Below are 16,114 nucleotides of genomic sequence, written 5' to 3'. Positions count from 1 at the left end.
TAGGCGTTCCGCCAGATATCGAGGCCCTAAACCATTTAGGGCCTTATAAGTAAGCATTAAGACTTTGAAGTCAATGCGGAACCGAATGGGCAGCCAGTGCAATGGGGCCAGAATAGGAGAAATATGATGGTGTTCTCTCGCTCCACTAAGGAGTCTGGCCACCACATTCTGCACCACTTGGAGTTTCCGCATCAACCTCAAAGGCAGCCTCACGTAGAGCGCATTACAGTGGTCTAATCTTGAGATTGTGAGCACATGTATCAAGGTAGTGAGTGCTCCCATATCGAGATAGGGTCGTAGCCGGGCTATCCGCCAAAGATGGAAAAAGGCGGTCCGGACCACCAACACCACCTGCGTTTCCATGGTGAGCGCTAGGTCCAGATGTATCCCCAGGCTGCAGACCCCACTCTTGGCAGCAAGGGTCACCCCCCAAATGAGAGAGAGTCACCCAAGCTGCCGACAGTGGGGGCATCCACCCTCAGAACCTCTGTCTTGTCTGGGTTCAGCCTCAGCCCGTTCTCCTGCATCCATTGCAGTACAGTCCCCAAGCAGTGCTGGAGGGACAGAACGGCATCTCCTGGAGTAGGTGAAAAGGAGATGTAGAGCTGGCTGTCATCAGCATATTGATGACACAATGCCCCACACCCCCTGATGACCCAACCCAGTGACTTCATATAGATGTTGAACAGCATTGGGGAGATGATTGAGCCCTGCGGAACCCCACAACTGAGGGTCTGCAGGGTCGATAACCTCTCCCCAAGCTGTACTCTCTGAGGACGCTCCCCGAGGCAGGACTGCAGCCATGCAAATGCATGGCCACCAATTCCCAACCTGGCGAGCCTCCCCAGGAGGATCCCATGGTCAACGGTATCAAAAGCCGCCGAGATGTCGATAAGGACCAACAGAGATGTTTTACCCCGTCAGCCTCCCTCAACAGGTCATCATACAGGGCGACCAGTGCCGTCTATGTACTGTGGCGCGGCCTGAAGCCTGACTGAAATGGATCCAGGGCATCTGTTTCATCCAAATGACCCTGAAGCTGGTCAGCCACCACCCTCTCAACCACATTGCTAATGAATGAAAAGTTGGTGACGGGCCTATAATTGCCAATTTTGTCTGCCACCAAATTAGATTTCTTCCTTATGGGCCTAATGAGTGTCTCCTTGAGGGCAGGAGGAACCCTGCCCTCAAGGAAAGACCCATTTATTATTGCCGTGGCCCATTCTGTTGTTATCGGCCTGGCTGCTTTGATTAGCCAGGCCAGGCAAGGATCAAGGGAGGAGTTGGTGGCCCGACAGCGATCAAGCACCTTGTCCACAGTATCTGGCGTCACAGGCTGAAAAAGATTAAGAGTCACCGGGCAAGACGGAGCGTTGGACATCTCATCCAGAGCTCTCAATCCAGAAAAATGTAAGGAACTCCTGGGGAACATCTTGAAGTCTGTGGTCATTTAAGATAACAAGGGAAGAACAAATACAAACAGGCAGAAGAAGGATGGGCAAAGGGATGAGGAATGACAAAAACAAAATGTCTAGACCAGTGATGGTGAACCTTTTTAAGCCTGAGTGCCGAAACTACAACATAACCTTATTTATTTCAAAGTGCCAACACTGCAACTAAAACCCAAATACTGAGGTTTAATTTAGAAAAAACAACTGCTCCTGCACTGCAAGAGTTAAATGCTTGTGCCCCCCCCCCCGGCAGCATTAACAACAACAACAAAAAATTACCGGTCCTCCAATCCCCCATTGGGTAATGGTCGCCATTGCAGCCCTCTGCTGGACCACTGCACCAGCAGAGGGGAGTGCCAAAATCCGGGATCAGACAATGGGTAAGTAGTTCTATATGGCAACTTATGGCTCGCGTGCCCACAGAGAGGGCTCTGTGTGCCAGCCGTGGCACACGTGCCATAGGTTCGCTATCGCTGGTCTAGGCCGTGGGAGGATGGAGAAGACGGGCAAATTTGTGTTGAGAGCGAGATATCAAAGAGCAATTCCAGATGTGTGGGGGAAAACAATACAGGGGCAACCCAGTACATTCAGTCTCTGAAGGGCTAGTTTGCCCAGCCGTGGTGTAGATAGATTTGGTAACCAAGTTCTACCCGGACCACCCGCGCGACCCAGGAGGTGAGGCTGAGGAGCCTGACGCCGAGGGAGGCCCGGAGGGAGAAGACACGAAACCGGGCCTTCTCGGCGGTGGCTCCTCGCCTTTGGAACAATCTCCCTCCTGAGATTTGCGCGGCCCCTACGCTGGGTACATTCAAAACTCAACTAAAAACATGGCTCTATGTCCAGGCCTTCCCTCCTGCCAGCACCTAATCTAACTTAATTTATTTTTCTCTTCTTTATCTATTTATTATTTACGATTATTTATGATTTTTGTCATTTTCTGTTAATTGATATTTTTAATTTATTTTATTATAATTGTATATATGTTCCTGTTAGCCGCTCAGAGTGGTATAGATTTACCAGATGAGCGGGATATAAATCAAATAAATAAATAAATAAATAAATAAATAACTTAAGCTGCATGATTCTAACACTGTTATTTATTCTGAAATGTTTGAGAATTCCTGTTTTCTCTTTCCTTTTACTATCACTGGAGCATATTGTTTGATAGATAATATAGCTCCAAGATGTAGTCTTATACTTAAATATCAAAAGAAACATACTACTTTGTGTTCTCTGATCTGCAGCTTGAGACATTTTATTCTCTGTGGCCACAGTTACACTATTGAAATAATTGGGAAAGGGATTGGGGTTTTTGAATTTGAAGCCACATAGCAGTTGTGTGGTTTTTGGATCAGTGTTTGTCTCCTCTTGGGAAAAGTTTTAAACTCTTTTTAAACTCTGTTTTCTATTGATCAAGGGGACTATTTGGGCTTTTAGAATAATTGCATTTGAAGGTTTTCCCTCACACACTGGCTGCCTCTCACAGCCACTAAGTGCTGCTGTTGTCTTTCCCCCCCTTTTTTGTTCTTTCAATCTGGCATAGTGCTAGAACAGAATGGCAGATAGGGAAAAAATTAGAACAGAGGTTTCCCTGCAGAAAACAGAAACATGTGCACAGAAACAGATGGATGGAGGGACACACACACACACACACACACACACACACACACAGAGAGAGAGAGAGAGAGAGAGAGAGAGAGAGAGAGAGAGAGAGAGAGAGAGAGAGAGAGGATAGAAAAGTAGAGGGAGCACAAAAGGTACACCAGTGAGTGGCAAACCCCCAAAATGATTGAAAATAAATAAATTTCTCAAGTGATTTAAAATAAACAACCCTCTCACTGCTAAGTAAAATCCCTTACTTTCCAACAAAAGTAAGGCCAAATCTATTATATATCCATGCTTCCATGTGTGTTGATTTCAAACATGCTAAACCGAAACCAAATGCATGTTATTTTTCTACATATAATTGTGATATACTATATTGATGTAGCTGTTCCTCCTCACTCCTGTGTTGTGTATATTGACCTAGAGAAGCCGGAAAACTAAGGCACACAAAAATCCACCAGCCATTTTCTGGGAGCTCACCTCAACCCAGCCTCTAGTTTCCCATAGTTACAGTAGCAACAATGCTGGCTGGGAACCTCTAATCATTACTTATCCAGTCTAGGAATCGCAATCTTGGCTTCTGGCAGGAGCAGAGGGCAGCTCATGCTAGGAGGTACGGGTGCAAGGAGGTACTGAGAGATAAAACTATTTGCACAACTAGGAGCTCTGTTAGCACAAAGCACAGATATGACCCTGGCTAAGGTATGGGATCATTATTTGGAAGCTTCACACCTGAACTTGAATCTTGCACATTTGCATTTCTAAAAGTTTGTTTAGCAAAGCTTTCTGATACCCAGCAGTGAGAGCCTTCAGTTCCTGTAGGACTCTGACACCGTGCAGAGTTTCATCGTACTAAATTTAGGATGGGCACAGTAGGAACAGATCTTCACTCCTGATAGAACGTTGTCCAGACAGAAAAAAAATGAAAATGTTATTATAACTGCCTATTACTTGGTCTCAGAGGACTTTAAAGCCAGACACAGGTTTCATCTGAGTTTTGCTAAGGGACCAAATCAATGACTCATCAAGCCCTCTTCCACAGAAGCATTAAAATTTAAGAGCAGTTTCATAGCAGATATACAGTTGAAACTACCCCAATTGGTTTGAATTGGGTTTAATAGTAATATTTGTATATTTACTATTTTTATCTTTTAAATATTGTCCTTTTAATGTTGTAAGTCACCTTGGGTCCTTTTAAGGAGAAACGGGGGGTGGTAAAAACAAACAAAAGAACAAAGTGGCTTAAGATCTGCTTCCTAGTTTAGAGTCTGCATAAGGTTTCAGAGTTTGTATGGTGTTTCAGACATTCATAAAACACATTCATGTTGTTCCAGCTGGGAATGGTGCAAATGCATTTAAATTGCTGCTTTTCTTGAGGGCAGGACCACACAGTGGAGGGGAATTGAAGATTGCTGCATCTGGTTATTCTCCTGCTGAAATTACCTCTTTATAGACATCATTCACAAACAGCATGAGGGACATGTAAATAAACTTCAAGAAAAATATTCTACTGCCATAGTAGCTTAGTAAGTTAGGTATCTGACTGTGGAGCTAGAGGCTGGACGTGCGATTCTTCACGGTGCCTTCCAAGGAGAAGAGCCAGCCTGGGTGGCCATGGCCAAGCTGTACAGTTCCAGGGCACCCCCAGAAGAATGGAATGGTAAATCATATCTGAGTACTCTGTACCTAGAAAACCCCCAACAGGGTCACCATAAATCAAAATTGACTTGACAGCACATCATCATCATCACTTCCTTGAATGGTTAAGAGAAGTTGAAATTCTCAGTTTCTGTTGTCAGTCATAACATTGGACTTGATAGGATTATTGCAGCCAAAAGGTCTCAGTTTCCTAAGTTTCCCAACCACCCTGGGGAGGGGAGAGCAGGAGGTGATTCTATGTTTTAAATCCCTCACTTCATGTTCAGACTGTGTATGAGACTTTGACGTACAGTACACAGAACAATTCTGTCAGAAAGCTTCTCACCCCAGAAGGACGCCTTTAATAAGTAAAACAAAGGTGCTATGCATTTGTGAGCTAACGAGAAACTTAGCAGCTGAAATGTCCTCAATGAAAGCTATAAGTGGGAACACAGACGTTTGTAATTAGGTATTGACTTTGCTGAAGAGATCCTACTGCGCAAGCCCTAGGAACAAAATGGCAAGGCTTCCCAGATGTTATTTGAAACATCATTATTTTCAGTTTTTAAAATTTATTTGTTTAGTTATTATAAACAAATGTTCAGATCCCATCCCCGGTCTCCACATAAGATGCTCCCGCTAATGGAACACAGAGCAGATCTATTTGCAGTCTGTATGTGCTGGATTCCCCTCCAAGGCAGACAAGACTCTAGGGCAGGTACAAAGCTGGAAGTGAGAAGGGCAACGTTTGGCAAGAATTGTGGGCATAACTAGCATGAAGTTTTTTAAAAATGATTCAGTGGTTTGGATCCAGAAAATGATGCTTTGTTCAGACTCCGGGCTTCCCGAGTTTGGGCTGACTGATCAAGCATCATGAAGGCCAGGCGTCCATGCGGTAAATGTGTTGAGGCTCCCAAAATAGATGACTGTAAGAGACTGACTTAGGTAAATTTAGAGAAAATGTATACACACCCACAAACCAGACACAGTATTTTGGTATTTCAGGCAGAAAATCCCACAAGCACTTCTCTTATACTTGGCAGTAAAAATGCCATAATAAATTCAATAGCTAACAATTTGCTGCCTTGTCATGAGGCCCTAAATCCACCGGTTCACTCAGCCTCCTGGTAATGCCATCCCTGCTTTGAGGGCTAGAGAAGGGAGTGCTCTAACCTACTGTTCTATCTAAAGATGTGGTTGCCTCTGGACTGAACTCTTACTTCTTGCTGAAGCGATAGACCAGCCACTTTGTAGGTTTACCTTGTGGATGCCTTGATTACGGATGTGACCTAGAAGTGAGGAAAGCTTTTGAATTTATCCAGAGTTCCCATTGTGTTTCATCACACATTGCCAACTCTGACTGATTGAATTAACTACAGAGGACTCTGAGGTCCTCAACTTTGATTAGAATTAAGGCAGACAGCCTCCTGCCCTCTGAATCCTTTTAATCCTAGGTGTGTAAGGCTCTTGTCCATGCAGTCTTTCCAAGATAAAAAGCACATGAAACAGGGTGCTAGGCCGATGCCAACATAAATGGATATGGGAAAGCTATCATGACTGTTTTATCTGAACCTGGGTTTCTCTTTTACCTACTCAGTTTTGATAAAGTTTTGAAGATAAATCAGTTTCATAGTCTGTTGAAAGAGTTCTTTATTTTTAAAATAAGTATTGATATATTAATGAGGTGAGCTGAATCTCCTGAGAGTTACTGAGTTACGCTTTTTAAAACAATAATTTTCTCTCCATGTATTGCTCCTATTGCATTAAATACATTTATATGTTGTAGGAGTTGAGTCAATATGGAGAATGCACTGATTGATAGGCAAAATAATGGCATTGTTTTTCAATTGTGGTAATGCATTTGTTTCTTTCGTAATTCAAAGCATGGTCAGTCAACACACAAGATTTTCTCTTCCCATTTTGGAAATCAGTACGGTACTCTATGCTTTGTTCTGTCCACATTATACTTTTGTTTTGACTGTTACCTTTAAAGTATTTAGCCACTAATTTTAAAACTAACTTGTGTTGAACCTAAAGTGGTGATGATGTGATTCTTTAAGGAGAAACCATCATAGCAAAACCCTGCAAAGACACTGAGGTCAGCATAACCTTAAGGAATGAGAAGTGGGTCATTTTCTTCTCCCACCCTCACCCCAACAAAAGGAGGTGATTTACTATCCACAGCTGATGTAGTTTTAAGTCACTCAAATGCCACATTTCAAAACCCACTGCTGGTAGAACACTAGCAATGAGAGATCTTTCTGTTGCCACACCAAAGGGTGGGAGGGGGGAAGAAACTCCCACGGCAGAGGTGCCAGCCCACCAGCTGGCCTTCCTCTTGACATGCGCGACGCCACTCCTGCCTCTCAGCCACCCACTTGGGGAACACAAAATGGCCTCCTTGTGTTATACAGCTAGATATGCGCACTGTGAACTCTTCCATTTTTGTTTCATTATGCCTCTTTGGTTTTTGTATTTCATGTCTCAGCCCTTTCATTAAACACGAAAGGGGTCACCTATTTTGGGTTGTTTAATTTTGTTTTTCTCCATTTGTATTTCCTGTTGCTAATTCAAAAAAAGCCCTTTAAAAACCCATAAAAACTACCCCCAAGAGGCAAAGGCAGGGTAGCAGAAAATCAATCAATTACATGACACAGACACCTCTACCAAAAACAAAAGCCACTAAAGAAATTGTAAAAACCATTTGTGCAGCCTCAAAATCAAACAGAGCCAAAACTCTATGCATCTAAAGGAATCGGAAGTTTTTTTTTTAAAAGAAAACACCTTTATTTTTTTCTGAATTGGAACGTCTCATCCTTGTCCCAAAACATTTCTGCAGGAGTTCTTTGATAAAACCTGGGCATGTTGTCTGAATACTACAACTCCCATCAAGCCCAGGAAGCATAGTTAGAGGTTAAATATCATGAGAGCGGCAACTTAATATCTGGAGGGCCATAGATCTCCTTACCTGGCATGGCCTAATGGTGTACGCTACTTTAGGCTGTACACTTTGGCTGGCCTATGAGTTTCTGGAAAATGTATTCATAGAAGGTTGTATGTCTTATAATTGAGAATCACATGCTGCTTGAAACAAGACCTTCACTTGGAAAGTGAATATGCTTCTGCTCACTGATGTTTTCTTTGCTGCACTGGTGCTTTTTCTTCTTCTGTCCCCAGGTCCAGACCACCACCATGTGCATCTCAGTTAGTCTCAGTGGCACAGTGGTCCTTGGCTGCCTCTTTACACCGAAGCTACATATCATCCTTTTCCAGCCTCAGAAGAATGTAGCCAGCCATCGTGTTTCCACCAATCGTTTCAGTGTGACGGCTGCAGGGTCTAGCCACTCCCATGGTGAGTGACAAAGAATTCTTCTAAGCAACACCCAATGTGTTGGATCCATTTTCAAACTGATTGACAGTAAACACTATCCTGACTTTATCTGTTAAATGAGCTTGTTTAGAGAGGCATGATTAACACCGCTTGCTCTGGGTCACTGCTGAACTGAACTTTCTTTAACCAGCAAATTTATTTCACAGTGGCTCGACTAAACATCTGGGAATTGCTGTGTATGCAACTGGAAGTTATTCACAGGGATCAAGCAGTATTATTATGAAGTAGAGCTCATGTTCCCATTACCAGAAAAGCACCAGAATATATTATTGAGGGCACCTGTCACATCCAATTTAGTTTCTTCAGTACTGGCTCTATTTGCACACTGCACTAAATCATGGTAGATTGCTCCAGCATCCTAATGCAAGACATGTTGATACAATCCTAACTTAGACTGACCATTTTGGAGTGGTAATAAATGGAGAAAAAATTGACAGCCATGGGCAAGATTCTGTCCTGTCCTCTTTAGCAGTATCTTAAGGTTTCCCTTGCCTTTGCTGTCATTATCTGCGTCCATCTTGATAAATGCAAGATGCGATCAGGTTCTGACAGATTAGACCAAGGGTATATTTGGTAGTTCACCACCTGAAGCCCACTAAATATTTTTAACATAAATAGATCCTTGGCCCTGCTGGCTGGACCTTACTGGTATTTTATTGCAAAACACTTGGAGGGCATTCGGTTGCCTGTCCTCGCAGAGTCCCGCAGCCTCTCTGCAGCCTCCACCAGTGGCCATGCAGGGGCCCTGAGAAAAACACAAGCAATACAGGAGGTCAGGTTCTCATTTCATAAGACAATGAAGAGGAAAGGTAGTGGCACGCCTATTATGTGACTTAGAAATATCAAAGTGCTAAACAAACACAACTCATTTTCTTAAATCCATTTAGTATGAAAACACTAAATGTTTCATCTGGTGTTTGAATACTGACTTCCCTGATATGCAGAAGTTTGCACTGAAGCTTTGTGACAACTCTTAAAATAAGAGCTACTTGGCATTCTAGCTGTGATGAACAGTAACTCAAATACACATCCCAGGGCAAGTGGTTGTGGTTAGCGGGTATCAGCATTTCAGACGTGGCAAATCAATATTGTTCTTTGAAAACTCCTCTGCATTATCTATCTTTCAGGATCATCTTCCCAGTACGTCCCAACAGTGTGCAATGGCCGTGAAGTGGTGGACTCCACAACATCATCTTTGTGAACATCTACATTCTCTATCAGTGAATGTCTGTTGCCCCTGTGCTCACTCCTTAGGAACACATGCCTCCGACTTTCCAATTAGGCCTTTCTTTTCCTTTTACAGTTTCCTGAGACTGTCTGCTGGACAAATGTTGTCCAAGGGAAGGAAACAGGTTCATGAAACCTGAGATCAAACTTTTACCCCCAAGGTCCAGCATCAGCCCAGAAATTTGGACACCATTGGAGTTGAATATGTAAATAACCCATGTTGTTACCTTAACACTATGGATATAGGACTGGACAATGTTGATTTCCTATATAATTACTTGGGCAACAAGGTGATGCCCTATAAAACATCTAGATATGTATTAATCTTCCTCCTTTTCTCCAAACACTTGAAATGGAATGGTCAGTGGTTTTTGCCCTTCCACATCCTCTCAAAATTCTTCTCAACATACAACACTTCTGCTAATTGAGGAAGGGGAGGGTCTGACTAGGCAACCACTCTGAAAGAAGGAATACCAAGAAATCCATGGTGCTAACTACTGAAGAGGTGGGACAGAATCTCCTCCCTTTCAAAACCTGGTGACACACAGAGAGATATTTTCAATAACTTAAACTCAAATAATTGTGCTCTCACGTTTGCCTGACATTTTGCAAGCTTAGTCCAGGAAAAGATCTTCCTAAAATTGATGAACAAAACTCTGACCACATCCGTGAAGGAAAGCAAAAAGCACAATGGGTTTTTGGACCAAGCCTCTGGGTGTTCCCAGACCATCTGAGATGTAGAAAGAAGGGGGGGGACGTCAAGTGATGAGGAAGGTTTTTTTGAATGAGAGCTCTTTACAATACAAGCTACAATGGTAAATACAGTGATGGGGCTTCTTGACATTCTGAACCTGAATAGAGGGATGAGACATTGGTTGTTGTGGGTTTTTCGGGCTCTTTGGCCGTGTTCTGAAGGTTGTTCTTCCTGACATTTCGCCAGTCTCTGCGGCCGGCATCTTCAGAGGACTGGAGACATTTTACCAACATACGCTCATAGGGTCAAGTTCATCCTTTGCCCTATAGTTCTCTTGGATTCATTTGTGGAAATTACTAGAGCCTTCTTCTTCAGCCAGGAAGAAAAAATTATCCATTGGCTTCCTCAAACACAGGCCTTTTGGACAGACAGACTGCATCAGGGGAAGAAAAGAGTTCAAGAGAACTCCAGTGTACCTGAATGGAATGAAGTGCTTGGAAGCTGAATGTCTTTCGTTCAAAAAGGATGTGTATACTGCTCAGTTCTTATGTTGACATTTTTTGGAGGAGCTGCTAATTATCAATTTTCTCATATTTGCATATAACCACAGCAACCTAACATCTACACTTGCTTCTTTGGCCCCTAGAGCAGTACATGGCCAGATCCCTAATGGGGATGGGGTGGGGGGAGTCCAAGCCAGGCTCCTTGAAATCAGAGGAAACTACACAGAGCTAGAGAGGAAACTCACTTATCAATATGGGGCAGGAAAAAATATCAAGCAGGGAGGGTGCACCTACTTCTTTGCACTTTTATTTATGTATAGCCTGTTTTCAGCTGGTCTCCTCTGGCTACTGTTGAACATTCTTCTGAATGCTCTGTGTAGGCAGCTGGCCAAAACTGTTAATATTGTTTTGCTTAATGAAAAAGGCCGCTCTGCTGCCATCTGTCTTCCCCTGTGTTACTTCTGTTCCAGCCAACTTCTGCAGACAGGAGTATGCATAGAGAAGCTGTACTCCTCATGCCTGTAACTAGCTAGTGGGAAGCATGGTGACACACTACGTTGTTTCTGTGCTCTACATGAGATCTTCTTATGATTTCACTAGCAATAGTATCTCTGTGAGGACTTCCTACATCCGCAAGCAGGAGCTGTAAATTTTGCTATAACACATAAGATTTAGTGAGCAGCTAATCTAACAAACATCACCACATTTCTTTCGGTATATAAAGGTAAGTTGGCTTGACTCTGAAAGATTCCAGCTCAAATGGAATAATTCCAATTGAATAACAACTCTAGCATAACTATTATCACTGTAAATTTCAGTGGTGAATTGGTGCTAGTTAAGAAATTAGTGTTTGCATTCTTTTCCACATCTTAAGTCATACCTCTGGTGTTCGATTAAAAAAACACTTCTGGCTTCTTACCAAGCATCAGTTCACCTATGAATTTTATGGTGATGGATTTAATGTCAACAAGCATAAGTAATATGATTCTTGCCACAGCAACCATAAAATATGTAAGTATGGCCATACATCTGCTTTACAAATGGCACTAGAAGACTTCTGACTGGTCCAAGTATATTTGAGTCTGAGTCTTTGGGCTCCAGGCCCACTTTGCCCGTTATTATGCTCATAGTTACCATCAGATATTGTCTATCTCAAGCAGCTACCGGGGAGGCGGCCACGTGTAGCCTGCATAATCAAACTGTAAACCTCCCAGAGCCTGCTTTAAATGCTATGAGGCAGTATATAAGCAGCACACATTGCTGTATGTTACAATTGTTTAGAAATGAGTGAGGGTGGAATCTGTCCACAGCATGATCTTTTGCCTACCTTGAGAGCATGAGAAAAAAAATGCTATGTGGCTGATCCCCAAAATATGGTAACATAAATGGAAAAGTGTTAGGTGAAGGGTTGGCTGAGTGGGTTCAGCTTTGGGTGACCCAATGGCCTTGAGCATGGCAGGAGTCCTCTCTCAGGATGGTAAGTAGAAGTGTGGCTAACAACTTTTGCAAAAGCTTAGGAAGTATAAAGACACTTCTTGGTCTGATTAGGATTTGTGTTGGTTGAAAATGAAAATAGTAACACCAACTTGCTGGTGAGTGTATAGCACAAGGTCTAACTTTCAGCATCAGTCTCTACAATAAACAGAGACTGTTTTGGACATCATATCATTCTCTGTTTAATCTGGAGACTCGATATGCATCTTTTTGTTGGTGTGGGGAAGGAAAGGTTAATTAAAGAATAACGCAATGGAGATACTATTAATCAAGCTGCTTGAAACTTTGAGCTATTTTTGTTACACACCTCTGTTTAACTCCAATGCTCGACAATCACTTGAGAGGATATGTCTCTTTATTGATGGTTAGAACACCTATTTCCTGGCAGCCAATAGAAAATTGAGATCTCCCATGTAAGTCTGTCAGAAAAATCAGTCCAACATGACTGTGCCTGCAGCTGCATGTAGTCCTCAGATCAGATTGAGAGGAGCAAAGTACATGGATGGAGTTGAAAGACTTCAAGGCCTTAGTGTTCATTACAAGGGAAGCTGTAATAAGAATATCAGAAGCACAATTTTACTTCTCGGGAGCAAATCAGTTTAGAATTAATCACCACATAAGCATTCTCCACTACATGGCTTCTAAACCCATGAAGCTGGGAGGACAGTTTTTGCCCCTGTAAACAGACCTTAGGTCTCATTCTTGTCTGTGGAACGAACATCTCCCCCCATAGCTTGTGGGGGAAGACAGAACTACCTCACAATCTTAAGAAGACCAAGACTTTAAATAACAAAAAATTTAAAATAAGGAGCTCAGATTTGTATTCATCAACAGCCCACGTCTCAGACGTAACCTGCATAACTTCCTGCTGGACCCATCACTAGAATGGATGGCAAGCACAGTACTCGAAGTATTCAGTACGACAACACTGAAAACAGAGACTTGAGTGTCTAAAAGGTATTTGCAAACTGCAGTATTTCCTGTGTATTCATGTATGTGTTTGAGCCAGGCAATGTATTCTGATGAGTTGAATTAAAATGTTTTTTAGACAATTCTTAATGGATAACCATTTAAACTTTTGTGTCAGTGCCACTTTTAAAAACCACTATACCCATGGCATGTCTGTATTAGAGTATCTCCGCAAGTTAGTAACAATTTGAGGCACCTTCAGTATAACACGCATCTGCCTCAGTGGTCATCTATATTGACAAAACATGTGAACTATTGTTCGTGACATATATCATGGCTCAGTACACTGCAGCAGGATGAAAACAGGTGAACCTTCCCCTTGCCCTATAAAAATGAAATCTGCATAAATATTCCACTGATACAACAAGTGAGCTGCCACCCATGTGCTCTTCTTTCTTGTTTAATGGGAAAGAGTGGAAGGATTTGCTTCCTTTTTTCTGGATCAGAATTTAGATATAAATCTCTGCACCAGAGATTTACAATAGGCCATGATGTAAAGGGGCAGAAACAAATGTTTTTTTCTTTCTTTCTTCTGATTAACAAAACTGTACAAAAGCACTTGCAATACTCAACGGGTTATGTAAAAGACAAGAAAAATATTACTGCAAAAATTCTCCCATCTTTTTTCAAGTTAATGGAGCAGAATGGAAATCAGCTATGATCACAGCCAGACATCACCAAGGACAAACCAAGATTTAACCCACAGGCTAAAATCTAGTTCATTATAGAGAAGCTTGTGTATTAGTCAAACTATCATCAAACTACAGCAGCGAATACAAAACAGAGGCTAGTTAACAGTTGTGGGGCTGTTTCCTTCATCATCAGAATCAATCTGCCTGTATCCATTCCCCAAGCAATGATGGCACTTAATACCCTGTACTCTTGTTACTGCTCCCCTTACTCTAGCAGTTAAGTTCAAAACTTCTTTTTGTTTAGTAATCTCACCTAACATCTCATAACACCACTATTAAAACTGAACTGATTTGGAGGGCATCAAAAATGTTGACTCCAAAATATCTGTGGCTAAACGTTACATTTGTATTATAGTTAAGAATTGGTGTTGGGGGCAGATATTTTTCTCAATGACCATGTATGCCAAGGAAGGACTCCTAGGGGTAGTTGTGCATCTTGAACACAATTCAATACATACGTTCATTGGTGTTTAAGACGCCATGAAATGTAGAGCTGCCAATTGTTTTTCTCCCCGAGCCTTGCACTAGTGCCTTTAGTAACACAAATACACAAATTTAATAGGCTAAGATTTTTCCTTACTTCTCTCTCTCTTAAAAGGAAAAAAATGTCCCAAAAACGACTTTGGATGTTGGACTGCTATTGGAAAAAATTGCACACATTCAAGATCACAGAAATTCCCAAGTTGCTCTAATTCCAGCAGCTGACATAGCCAATCCGACTTCCATATGCCTCTTCAATTAAAGGTGTAACAAAAAGGTGGATTAAGGCTGTTATGTCCTTCAACATTATACCACAATTCAGCTATGCATAATTACACTCCAAAGGATGAAAGTGATGTCTTATCTAGTCTACAGATGTTAGAAATAGCACAATAGCTTTACCATAGACGGATGTGATTCTATATCCAGGTCTCTAACAGTCCCAAAATATATCCACAAGACTTTTCCTGTTAACTTTCCCCCATTTCTGGTCCTCTGTGACTCTGACACCAAACTGCTAGGATCTGAACAAGTGGAAGTGGACTTGCTCAAAGCAACCCCTGAGAAGAACAGAGATTTGCCAGAATTGTTCTGGTCAGTGAAGGTCTCAATAAAAGACCAACGTATTCTGGAGTATTTTGGTTTTAATGCATAGTTAGAAAACAACAACAAAACAAAGCCAAGAACAAAAGGTAAAGAGCATTCATGCATTGTAGACTATTATATGCAAAATGGCTAACCATACCTATCTGGAAGTGGAATAAACACACTACTTACGTGTATCAATTTATTCCATCTTAATTCCACTCTTTATTCAAGGAGCAGCTGGTGATGCGTGCAGGTGTTCCCTTTCCCGTTTTTATGTTCATAATCACTCTGCAACATATGTAACAGTGGCTGGCCCAAGGTAATTAAGTGATGATCTGGGCTGACTAACAATTTTAACTTTGTTCTTCTAGCACCAGCACTCTGTCCAAAGGGTGAGCAAAGAAACTAGGTCTTTTGGTGAACACATTTTTTCTCAAATGAGCCCTTTGATTGCCTATATGTCATTCCTCATAGGAGAAATACCATCACCAATCAGAGGATTCACAATTTGTAGCTAAGGAATAGGGACATAGGTTGCTTATAATGGGAACAGGCAATGGCACCTTATCCTAAAATATCAGGGTGAAGTGCTTTCTTCTCAGACCTTGAGCACCATGGATGAAAGGGAAATTTTAATGACAAGACTGATGGCAAAATTCAAAAGGGAGTAAAAAACCCACAATGACAAAATACTGCATTTTAATAAATTTGTTTTGAAGTGAGATTTCATGGATCAGAATCCACTTCTTCAGACAAAGACTGAATAACCCCTTGAGTGTTTTTATGTTTTAAGTTTCATGAAATATTTAAACAGTATTGAAAAAGTGGAAGGGGAAAGAGAGAAACAAAGTGCTGCTATACATAATGTTTGAAAACCAGAATGTGAGTTTTATCTGAACTAAACACGAAGTATTATTGTGACTCATATTGTTTTTTTAAAAAATGAAGAGTTTAAAGTAGATTTTTCTGTGACTTTGTGATTTTTTTGTAATTTATGTAAATAAAGTGCTTTTTTTATTATGGATTTGAAGTGAGTGAAGTTGAAACATTAAGGGATCCAGGGTTATGTGAGACAACTTCATCCCCCCCCCCTCACCCGCCCTGCCCCAGAAGCCTGGAGACTTATCCTCCCCTCAGATTTTCACCAGGTGGCCACAGCAGCAACTGGTAACCATCTTGTCACCTGAGAATTTTGCATCTTGAGAGGATTATAGGCAGGATTTAATTTACTGTACTTAGCCACAGAGAAGAGGCCTCTGTTCACCCACACAAAAAATATAGGATTTTGAAGGAAAATATAGGAGATTCACCCAATTAGATATTTAACTTAAGCTAGAAGAGAAGGCATTTGTAAAAGCAGCAAGCATTCACAACAGATCTCC

The 16,114-nt window shown here is 41.8% G+C and overlaps 1 protein-coding gene across 1 annotated transcript in view; it reads left to right on the top strand.

The window, feature by feature from the left end:
• Window positions 1–15,756, top strand: part of GRM2 (glutamate metabotropic receptor 2) — a 158,171-nt gene extending 142,415 nt beyond the window's left edge. Inside the window, exons 5-6 of the mRNA XM_020803853.3 lie at window positions 7,872–8,046; window positions 9,213–15,756. Coding sequence (XP_020659512.1) covers window positions 7,872–8,046; window positions 9,213–9,286 — 249 coding nt within the window. The 3' untranslated portion in view covers window positions 9,287–15,756. The remainder of the gene's footprint in view (window positions 1–7,871; window positions 8,047–9,212) is intronic.
• The last annotated feature ends 358 nt before the right edge of the window (window positions 15,757–16,114 follow it).

Source organism: Pogona vitticeps, chromosome 2 (assembly GCF_051106095.1).
Source record: "Pogona vitticeps strain Pit_001003342236 chromosome 2, PviZW2.1, whole genome shotgun sequence".
Classification (NCBI taxonomy): Eukaryota; Metazoa; Chordata; class Lepidosauria; order Squamata; family Agamidae; genus Pogona; species Pogona vitticeps.
This window is presented reverse-complemented; position numbering and strand designations above follow the sequence as displayed.